The sequence below is a fragment of the Symphodus melops genome, assembly GCF_947650265.1.
Source record: "Symphodus melops genome assembly, contig: scaffold_425, whole genome shotgun sequence".
Lineage (NCBI taxonomy): Eukaryota > Metazoa > Chordata > Actinopteri > Labriformes > Labridae > Symphodus > Symphodus melops.
The window spans coordinates 6,364-17,994 of NW_027636520.1; the positions used below are offsets into that span (position 1 = coordinate 6,364).

An 11,631-nucleotide genomic window follows, 5' to 3' on the forward strand; every position below is an offset into this window, starting at 1 on the left:
GTTCAAACATGTTCTGACATGGCGTATAATTTAAAGTTTTAAGATTTAATATGCCCTTTGTTCTATTTTCAATTTAAATTTGGAATTTACAATTTCTGCAAATATTGCAAATGCAGTTTCTTATTAACATTTTACACAATTACTGAACTTAAACCGAATCTGTCTTTCTGTCCTGATTCTAAATATTCCGATTGTTTTGCTCCGTTGTGGAAACGCTGATTATCAGACTTATTGTTTGTGTTGTTTTTATTCCCTGTCAGCGGCGAGAGCGGCGCTGGGAAAACAGAAAGCACCAAGCTGATCCTGAAGTTCCTGTCGGCCATGAGCCAGCACTCCCTGGAGGTGTCGTCCCGAGACAGGACGTCCCACGTGGAGGAGGCGCTGCTGGAGAGCAGGTCGGCACCACTTAGAAAATCTGCTTTCATGTCGACGCCGTTTCAGCCAAAGCCTCGCACGACCATCACGGCGCTCCTTTCTCTCTCCACAGTCCCATCATGGAGGCGTTTGGGAACGCCAAGACCGTCTACAACAACAACTCCAGCCGCTTCGGGAAGTTCGTCCAGCTGAACTTCAGTCAGAAGGGAAACATCCAGGGAGGCAGGATCGTCGACTGTATCCTTTAAAAAAAAAAAAAAAAACGTTTTCTATGGGCACAGGTCCGAGCCCGGTTCAGAGTCCGTTATGAGCCTTGACTTGAGACTTCCTCTGACCGCAGACCTCTTAGAGAAGGTGAGCGACCAATGAGAACGACTCATCTTCAGACATGCCGAGCGTCTCCGCTGCATGATGATAAAAACTGTCACTTTGAATCCACAGAATCGAGTCGTCCGGCAGAACCCCGGAGAGAGAAACTATCACATCTTCTACGCTCTGTTGGCGGGAACCAACAGCCAGCAGAAAGGTCGGTGACGGTGAACTTTGATTGGTCTACAGCAGAGCCATCGTGTCGCCGTGGTTGTGAGAGGAGAGATCTCATGTTGTGTGTTTTGTGGCGTGCTTTCAGAGGCGTTCGGGTTGACGCAGCCTGACAGCTACCACTACCTGAGACAGTCCAGCTGCACGGCCGACAAGACGATCAACGACAACAGCACCTTTCACGACGTTCTGGTACGCAACAAAAACACACGTTTCTCTACTCGCAGGTCTTCCTACGCGCTCTCGCCCCGGCTCGCAGTCACTGCTCACATCAGGTTTAAATCTCCCCACCTGAACTCGACTACGCTCAGCCAATGAGAGGCGTCTGATCCAACCTTCACAACAGGGCGCCCCCTGGTGGTGGATAAAATACCAAACTTTATTTGATCTGCAGAGTCTCTTTGCACCTTTAAGAAAAAGCTCAAGACCCAGTTCTTCATCAACCCGTACGACCTGAATGATGATGATGATGATGATGATGATGATGATGATGATGATAGTTTTGTTGATGGCGTTGATGTTATTTCGGACGGTTTTGATGCAGATGAAAGAACTCTTAAAAGAAGCTGTCGATGTGCAAAAAACTGCAGTTCCTTGAGTGTCCACTTGAGGCCCTTTTATTAAAATGCACATTTTTACAGTGTGGTCCAAAAACCAATTTGGAGTCAAGACGTGTGTGTACGTCTGCTTAATTAGGGGCGTGGCTGATTCATCTGACAGGTGTCAGGAGGCTCTTTGTCTGTATTTATGTTGATACATTTCCAACATGGCCGCCGCCATCAGTTGGCTTCGTAATGCTTCTTTTGAACCATCGCTGAAACTGCGTCCATGTGTTTTTGTTTTCACTCTGTAGATGAGAACATGAAGATAAAAGTTCTGCTGTCATCAACTGTCCGTGTGTGTGTGTGTGTGTGTGTGTGTGTGTGTGTGTGTGTGTGTGTGTGTGTGTGTGTGTGTGTGTGTGTGTGCTTTGTGTTTTCCCAGAATGCCATGCGAACGATGCAGTTCACGGAGGAGAACATCGGGGAGATCCTGCGCCTCCTCGCCGGGGTCCTCCACACGGGGAACATCGAGTTCATGACGGCCGGAGGAGCTCAAGTCTCGTCTAAATCAGGTCAGAGAGTTTCACCTGCGTCTGCTTCACACCTGTTGAAGTTTAAGGTTTCTCTCTTCTGCTGGGATGTGGTTTTAAAGACGATGCTGTGTTCGTTCAGCTGCCCTCAGTCGGACGTCAGACCTCCTCGGGCTGAACTCAGATCAGCTGGCCGAGGTCCTGACTCATCGATCCATGATCCTCAGGGGGGAGGAGATCTCCACGCCGCTCACGGTGGAACAGGTCTGTACCACACTACTGATGCACAGCTGGCTAAACACTGAAGCTTCAGTTTCCACCACACGGTGAACTGGGCGATCTTTGACTCGAGAGAGAGGAGAGACAGCTCTCTGTAATGTTTAACATTTAGGATGCAGTACATATTTTAACCACTAGAGGGCCAGAGTTATATACTGCTTCTTTAAGGTTATTCTGATATTCTGACAGATGTCATCCTCTCCTCTCCTTTCCTCTCCTCTCTCCTCCTCTCCTCCTCTCCTCTCTTCTTGTCTCCTTGTCTCCTCCTCTCCTCCTCTCCTCTCCTCTCCTCCTCTCCTCCCCTCTCCTCTCTTCTTGTCTCCTTGTCTCCTTGTCTCCTCCTCTCCTCTCCTCCTCTCCTCTCTTCTTGTCTCCTTGTCTCCTCCACTCCTCTCCTCTCCTCCTCTCCTCCCCTCTCCTCTCTTCTTGTCTCCTTGTCTCCTTGTCTCCTCCTCTCCTCTCCTCCTCTCCTCTCTTCTTGTCTCCTTGTCTCCTCCTCTCTCCTCTCCTCCTCTCCTCCCCCCTCCTCCTCTCCTCCTCTCCTCCTCTCCTCCCTCCCCTCCTCTCTCCTCTGTCCTCTCCTCTCCTCCTCTCCTCCTCTCCTCTCCTCCTCTCCTGTCCTCTCTCCTTGTCTCCTTGTCTCCTCCTCTCCTCTCCTCTCTCCTTTCATCTCCTCTCTCCTTGTCTCCTCCTCTCCTCTCCTCCTCTCCTCCCCTCTCCTCTCTTCTTGTCTCCTTGTCTCCTCCTCTCCTCCTCTCCTCTCCTCCTCTCCTCTCTTCTTGTCTCCTTGTCTCCTCCTCTCCTCTGTCCTGTCCTCTCCTCTCTTCTTGTCTCCTTGTCTCCTCCACTCCTCTCCTCTCCTCTGTCCTGTCCTCTCCTCTCTTCTTGTCTCCTTGTCTCCTCCTCTCTCCTCTCCTCCTCTCCTCCCCCCCTCCTCCTCTCCTCTCCTCCTCCTCTCCTCCCTCCCCTCCTCTCTCCTCTGTCCTCTCCTCTCCTCCTCTCCTCCTCTCCTCTCCTCCTCTCCTGTCCTCTCTCCTTGTCTCCTTGTCTCCTCCTCTCCTCTCCTCTCTCCTTTCATCTCCTCTCTCCTTGTCTCCTCCTCTCCTCTCCTCTGTCCTCTCCTCTCCTCTCTCCTTGTCTCCTTGTCTCCTCCTCTCCTCTCCTCTCCTCCTCTCCTCTCCTCTCCTCTCCTCCTCTCCTCTCCTCCTCTCCTCTGTCCTCTCCTCTCCTGTCTCCTTGTCTCCTCTGCAGGCCGTGGACTCCAGAGACTCGATGGCCATGGCACTTTATTCTCAGTGTTTCAACTGGATCACCCGAAAGCTCAACAGCCGCATCCGAGGGAAAGAAGACTTCAGATCCATCTGCATCCTGGACATCTTTGGATTTGAGAACTTTGAGGTGAGAGATGAACAGGAAGTGAAGCAGCAGAGACTTAAACACACTCAGTCATGAGACTCATTGTTTCCCCGCTGTGTCACCTCATTAACTCTGCGTTTGTCTCCCCCCCCCCCACAACAGGTCAACCGCTTCGAGCAGTTCAACATCAACTATGCAAATGAGAAGCTTCAGGAATATTTTAACAAGCACATTTTCTCCCTGGAGCAACTTGAATACAACAAGTAGGTACTTTTTAAAAAGTCTCCCGTCAGAGGAAACTAAAGTCAGTGGTTCCTCTGAGCCCCCCCCCCCAACACATCTCGAGAGACCCTTGTCTGAGAGTTTCTTCAGGTTCATAAGTGCAGATATAAGTTTTAGGACAGAGCTCCCCCTAGTGGCCAGCTCGTGTTTTTGAAGCGGCTGACTCTGAGCTCGTTCTGTGTTCCTGCAGGGAAGGACTCGTCTGGGTCGACATCAACTGGATGGACAACGGCGAGTGTCTGGATCTGATCGAGAAGGTTCGAGAACATCGTTTGAAGCTCTTCTCTCTTCTGGTGTCGAGTCGTTTCCACGTCGTCCTTCTCGACATCTGAACTTGTTTTTTCTCATTATGTGGAAGGAAGCAGCAGCTGCGCCCTCGTCTCTCCTGATAGCAGGATTTCTGTCTTTAAATCAAAAAGAGAACTTTTTGCAGGTCTCCTCTCAGGACCTTTTTACTCGGGGTCTTGTTTAGGTCTCAGACTAGAAACACACGATGAGAATTCATCAGAGATATTAATGGTCTTGGTCTGAGAGCGCTCTGGTCCAGGGTCTGTCTTGGTCTGGGTTAGTGTGAGTCTGGACTACATCCAGACCCCGACACGCCATCCTGTCCTCAACAAGTCAAAGTCTGCTCAGAGCTTCAGAAAAAGCATGAAGCGGTTTGATGGTGAGACAAACAGAGGATGATGATGATGATGATGTGCTTGTGTTGCCATAGAAACTGGGCCTCCTGGCACTGATGAACGAGGAGAGTCACTTCCCCAAAGCCACCGACGACACCTTACTGGAGAAACTTCACAGCCAGCACTCGGTACGAGCTTCACCTCCTCCTCCTCCCCGTCCTCACTCTTCCTCTCCACTCTGAATTTAGGATTTTAGAATTTCTCACTTTATTTCATTTTTTTTTTCTTTCTGCAGAAAAACCACTTCTACGTGAAGCCTCGTGTGGCTGTGCACTACTTTGGAGTCAAGCACTACGCAGGCGAGGTGAGACCAGGACGACTCCACGCACTTTGTTAGCAAAAAGACAAAAAAAGACATTTCAGGAAGCTGGCCCCTTTTTTCTCCCCCCTCTGTGTTCCTCTGACACTCTCTGCCGCCCCCTTGTGGCGTGTTGCAGGTGGTGTACGACGTGAGGGGGATGTTGGAGAAGAACAGAGACACTTTCAGGGACGACATCCTCAACCTGCTGAGGGAGAGCAGGTAGGACGCTGCGTCTCCGTCTCCTCTTCTGTCGTGACCTCTGCGTCTCGTCTGCAGGCTGCAGAAGCTGCTCGTCCCTCAGCGCTCACAGACTCTTCCTCTCCTCTCTCCTCTCCTCCTCTCTCCTCCTCTCTCCTCCTCTCCTCTCCTGTGTGCTCAGGTTGGACTTCGTCTACGACCTGTTTGAGCACGTGCTGAGCCGCAACAAGCAGGACACCCTGAGGAGCACGTCCAAGCACAGACGGCCCACGGTCAGCTCGCAGTTCAAGGTGAGGCACGTGTGGAGCTCGTCTCCTCCAGCTGTTTTCAGGAGATGTGAAAAACAGTCAACGTGTAATCAAGTGAAAAAAACAACAAATACATTTTACACAACTTGTTTTTTTGTCTCTTTTTATCCTCGCCTCTCCTTTCACTCCTCTTTTTTTTAAATGTTGTAAATATTGATGATGGATCAGTACAATGTGTCTCATCTGATCTGACTGCTGTTTGAATGATTGATGTGAAAACAGTAGTGACAGTCATAGTAGATGCAGTAACACCAGAGGCAGCAGCATCCTGTGAACTATGAATTAAACATGAGACGTTTTGACTCTGCGACCCGCTTCTGGTCCCGACCCGCTTCTGGTCCCGACCCACCAGAGGAGAACCACGGCAGCGATCATTCAAACCTGTTTGTTTTGCAGGATTCTTTGCACTCCCTGATGGCCACGCTCAGCACCTCCAACCCTTTTTTCATCCGATGCATCAAACCAAACGCACACAAGGTAAGTGCTGTGATGCACGCACACACACACACACACACACACACACACACACACACACACACACACACACTCACCCTGTTTCCTGAGGCAAACATTGGCACTGTGTGTGTGTGTGTGTGTGAATCGTTTGTCATTTAATAATCAAACACTCCCCTCCCCTCGCCCGCCCAGCAGCAGACAGGAATGAGAAGTGCCTGGCCCCTTTTTGATGCCCTTTGACCTCTGGTTGCCAGGCAACAGGCTGCAGTAGTGGGGAATGTGGGGGTAATGTACACAGACGATGGACAGGAGGGGGGGGATGAGTGACTGAAGAGAGAGCAACATATTCATGTCCACAAACTCTCTGCTCACTGAGTGATGTAAAATCGTGTTTTAACCGTCGATAAAAACGTGACTGTGATCCATCTCAGTGTCACTCAGCTTCCTGTTGCTACAGAATCATTTATAACCACGACCTCAAGTCCGTATCGTGCCGCTTCTTGTGTTGTTGAAAAACTGGAGAAAAATGCACTCAATCACAGGCCCCGCCCACACACGGCCGTTTTGGACGCCCCTGGGTTTGCCAGATATGAGAGCAGTTATCAGGTGAACAGGTGTTGCAGCGATGGAAGCGGGCAGTGGAACTGCTTCAGATAGAAGTGATTGTACCCGAGCTAAAAAGCCTCTGCATGTTTCTAATAAGCTCCAGCAGCAGAAAGCTGCTCAAACTAGGATCAATGTTGGAGATGAAACATGGAGAGAGGTTAGAACGCAGAAAGCTTTACAGACCCATGCAGAGCTGGCTAAACACTGAAGCTACAGTGTCCACCACATGCAGAGCTGGCTAAACACTGAAGCTACAGTGTCCACCACATGCAGAGCTGGCGAAACACTGAAGCTACAGTGTCCACCACATGCAGAGCTGGCTAAACACTGAAGCTACAGTGTCTACCACATACAGAGCTGGCTAAACACTGAAGCTACAGTGTCCACCACATGCAGAGCTGGCTAAACACTGAAGCTACAGTGTCCACCACATGCAGAGCTGGCTAAACACTGAAGCTACAGCGTCCACCACATGGTGACCTGTGTGAGAGGAGGGGGCGGAGCCAGATAGCTCTCTGTGATGATTAGAGTTTAGACTGCAGTACTCATTTTAAGCACTAGGGGGCAGAGTTACATACTGCATCTTTAACATGACAAAGTGATATGCTATGTTTGATGTTTTGTCTTCACTTTAAACTCAGTGCACGGTTGAGATGCAGTTCCTTTAATGGCCACTAGATGGAAAACAAGAAGAGGTAATTATAGTGTTCAACTTTGCTCTTCATGCAAGACTGATCAAAAAGGCACCAAATGTCATGGATTGTCGGTGGCTGCATGTTGGTTATTAGCTCTGTCCCCTCACAGCGAGGAGGTTGCTGGTTCGAATCCCCTTCTGACAGGAGCTGTGTGTAGAGTCTGGGTACTCCGGGTTCTCCCCCCCCCACAGTCCCAATACATGCTCGCTCAGGGTGTAACGCCATCTCTCCACCACTGACAGCGTGGATCACAAGCTTCATAATCGTAGGAAAGTTTTGATGTATTAAATTCCTGTTGTGTATCAGTGAAGCCGCCATTCAAACATCCACTCTTCAGAGTGTGGTTGAGGATTGGTCAAACTACCCGGACGACCCGATTATGGACAAACTCATTTGCAGGACTATTCTTAGATCGCCGTCTGATCGATATCTGTCTGGATGTGCCGTCGACTCTTCAGCATCATCAATGCTAAATGTGATTAAAGATGAATCAGCGCCTGTGTCGAGTCAGTGCGGCTGGTGATTACAGGAATGTCTCTGTAATGTTTTTATTGTGGAGAAGAAAGATGAGTCTGTTTTTGTTGTCTTTAACCACAGAGGGTCTGTCTGCTCTGTGAGGAGGCTTTTTGTGGTGCTGGTTTATGTTTTTAAGAGTCATGCCCGTAATTAAGGCTGTTTTTTTTCTTATTCTAGGCTATGAATAATTAGTAAAAAAAAATCAAATAAAGACTGAGCAGCTGTGGGTCAGGCTGTGAAAGTGTCTGATGGTATTCCAGAGAGAGAGAGAGAGAGAGATTGACCTCTTTGTTAGTGAGTAACTTCCTCTTTTTGAAAACAGACACAGGCGCTAATTAAAGCCACCAGACTCCATTGACAAAAACATTGATTTTGTCTGGCGGCTTTTCTACCGCTGTGTTTAATCTGGATATTTAAAAACAGAAAAATTGCACCATAAAAGCAAACAGAGCAACAGATTAACGCAGCGACTTCCATATATTTTTCTCATAGCAGTCTAGCAGCTTTGAGGAGAGCAAGTTAGCCTCCTTGGTTTAAAGGTCACATGACCTCCTCCTCTTCAGGTGAAATCAGTGTCCTCGCTCCTTTTCATCATGTGTGTGAAGTGTGTTGTTGTAAATCCACTCTGATCCTGTGTTTGATCATGTCTATGAACCCCCTCTATTTCAGCCCTGCTCAGAACAGGCTGTTTCTGTGTCTGTAGCTTTAAACATGTAAATGAGCTGTGTCTGACCACGCCCCCTCTCTGGAAGGGCTCGGGTGTACTCGCTGCTTTCTGGCTCCATGTCCTATTGTTTACGGTGAGAAGGCAGACTCAGAGGGCAGAACAAACAAACAGAAATTAAAACATTTAAAGGACGTAGTTTGATAAAAAAGAGAAAATCTACTTGGCTAAACTATTTCTCGAACACTTTGATCCTTCTGTTAATTTACACACTGAAGTGTGAACAAGCCGGCTCCAGGATTCCCTTTATTCATGTTGATGGATAAAGGAGAGAAGCATGTAATCAAACAGAAGATGAGGGTGTCTTGACTGTCCTCTGGGAGACCAGCTGGACTGCCTGCATGTTTTTATGAGGCGCAACACGACCTTCTGGACTCCCCTTCTGATCGAACCTTAAACAAGGCCAGATGATGACTTTTCAATGGGGCTTAATGTAGTGAGGGAGGGAGGCGGGTAGGACCGCCCCCCAGGGGAAATAAGGGTCAGTGAGACACGGCACGTGGCCTCTAAAAGCGCCTGACAGGCGTCCCTGTCGTCCGCCTCTTTAGCTCTGAGCAGGTGTCCGAGGGGCGGGAGGCGGACCGTGTGTGTAAACGCTACAGTGACGCCACAGAATGCTCCACGCTTTGATTTGATTACAACATTTGCGAGGAGATGAAGTGAGGGGCCTGACGGAGGATTTCGGGTGCAGTGATGTAACAGCGTGTTGAAAAGGCGGGCGGGGTCAGGGGGGGGCTCCTGCAGATGGTGAGTGGAAACATCAATATATTGAGTGAATGCATAATAGTGAGGACAGATTGTTGGCTCTAAATATGATCAGGACACACGGTCGTGCACGCACTGGACACGAAAATCAACTAAAGCTGTATTTTGTTTAGTTTTATTTTTTAGCATGCTAACATTGAGTGCTAACACTACGTCAGATATTTCCAACAGTTACCAAAGCCAGAGAAATCCGTAATTTTTTTTTAGTTGCAACGGGACGTTTCGTGGCAGCCGGCATGACAGATCCGGCATGACAATCGTTGCCGTGGAAACCCCGTACGGTAACTTCAGAGGCCGCTGCAGAAGTTAGCGTTAGCTGCTTCTGAAAGCTGCTGTTGCTGTTTGTGCTGTTGTGATAAAAACGTCATGTTGATGACATGTTCTCTTCTTCAGGCCCGTTTTGATCCGGTCGTCTTGACTACGGTCACCTCAGAGTTTGTTTTCATCCCGGGTGGAGGTGTCGCTCCCATGATTCCCCGCTAGCTTTGACATTCTCTTGTTTTTGAGTGAGAGCCCCCTGGTGGTGGAGTTTTACACCCTGTACATTCATCCAAACCGCCTCCTGCTTTGCCCCACGCTTTCTTCGATGATTTGCACATCAGAGAGGAAGACAAACATGTCGGTGAACGAACGAAACGATCACATATTCACTTCTCATAGAATCAGACTCGTCCGAAATCCCTCCCTCCTCGCTCACACTGAGTTACCTTACTCTGCTGACTTTCATTAAAGTCTACATTAAAAATAAATAACAACAATGTCGAAACGTTTGTAGGTGATGAAGCTGGATGTTTTCATTGGCTCATCAGAGCACATATTCAGTCCATTTAAAACCAGTCTGAGGGCAGCGTCACACCAGTTCATCGGACCAGTGAGCTGCAGAGACAAAAGTCACCTCAACGTTTGAATGTAAACAGCCTGCTCTCTTTCTCTCTCTCTCACACACACACCACACACACACACACACACTCTCTCTCTCTCTCTGTAAGGCCCTACAAGTGGCCTGCACAAATTAGCCTCAGCAGGAGACGCATCACCATTGGTAACCGCAGCCCTCCCTCTCTCTCTTTCTCCACACAAAAGGGGAGTGGAGTTTGAAAGCCTTTGTTTGACTGTGTGGAGGCAGAGTGTGTGTGTGTGTGTGTGTGTGTCTGAGGCGGTCAGAGGGACACACACAGATCGGGCGTCCAGAGAGAGAGAGAGACGGCAGCTTTGGGAAGTTTTCTCTTCATTTTTCTGTTTCTGGTTTGAAAGAAGAAAAAACGAAAAGACAAAAAAAAAACCCCTGAAGGGAGCGAGGCGAGGAGCTGCGATGCACGGTGAGACCTGATGCATGTTTTCAATGGAAGCGGTGCGTTCAAGTGCACGCTTGTTGCACGAGGGTTCGAGTGTCCAGAGGGAGGTGGAATGAGCGGTTTGTGCACAGCTACCTGACAGATGCACAAAGACACTTTGTTTTCAGTCTGACGCACAGAAACGTCTGATTTCATTCTCACTGTCACAACTTGATCTCGCTCTTTAAACGCAGCATCAAGAAAAAACAACAAAGTTTGGACTGACAGAAATATAAACTCAAATCTGCAGCTTTCGCTTCTGGGTGTTTCTGACTGATAACAAGTCATGAGATTGGATTTTAGTATCTGAACAGCTGATCAGACAGTGCTGCAGAAGGTCAACAGATGATCTGGACCGTCTCTTTCCTCAGGTGCTCTTGCAGAATTAAAAAAAATGCATGATAGGAAAAAACAAGATTTATGTCTCTTTCCTACAAAACAAACGACACAAAAGCTTCTTACTCAGTCGATCCTTCGTCTAGCTTTATGAACAGTGTTTTTTGTGAGTCCGGCCGTGCGCTGGATTTGTGATTTTTTTCGAGGTTGTCTTCTCAGCGTGATCTCTGAGTGTCAGGAAAACGTTTTGAGCACTGAGCGTTCAGCCTGGAGGCAGACTGGTGTGTTAATTCAAAGTGATGAAGGAGAAGTGGAGTCTGCTGTGGGTGATGTGGAAGAAAAAGCCAACTTCTCTCTGATTTCTGGAAGAGACTCGTGTCATTCTCTTTATGTTGACAATAACCTGACAGCTTTGGTGCTTTGTCTCATATTCAGTTTTTCCAGCTGGCTGATCCTTTTAGTTTTGAGTTGAAATCTTCGTGTTTGTCACTGAGGCTGCTGTGGCGTGCAGTCGTTGCGTTGGTCATCTTTCTTCAGAGCGGTTCGAGACGTTCAGCCTCTTTGCAGACAGTGTTTGTCACCTCTGATGTTCTTGTTTCCTTTAAGAGCATCGTGCAGAAGGATTGTGTTTATTGGTTAGCTCAGAAGAAGAAATTGAAAACCCTGAAGAAGCCAAACTGGGTCAGGATTAAATCCAGGAGGGTCACAGATGTCCATCTAAGAGGGACAAACAGAAGATCCAGAGAGAAGGATCTCCTACTGAGCCGTGACTGATAATCCCCGCTGACCCCCCCCCCCCCCCCCC

The 11,631-nt window shown here is 48.5% G+C and overlaps 1 protein-coding gene across 1 annotated transcript; it reads left to right on the top strand.

The window, feature by feature from the left end:
* Positions 1-644: 644 nt before the first annotated feature.
* LOC306819407 (unconventional myosin-X-like) lies at positions 645-6,335 on the top strand. The gene is made up of 13 exons (XM_079373207.1): positions 645-729; positions 817-901; positions 1,004-1,107; positions 1,900-2,029; positions 2,130-2,251; positions 3,518-3,664; positions 3,785-3,885; positions 4,095-4,161; positions 4,623-4,715; positions 4,823-4,891; positions 5,025-5,107; positions 5,268-5,376; positions 5,791-6,335. Exons 1-13 carry the CDS (start codon positions 682-684, stop codon positions 6,007-6,009), a joined length of 1,377 nt encoding a protein of 458 aa, XP_079229333.1. The 5' UTR covers positions 645-681; the 3' UTR covers positions 6,010-6,335.
* The last annotated feature ends 5,296 nt before the right edge of the window (positions 6,336-11,631 follow it).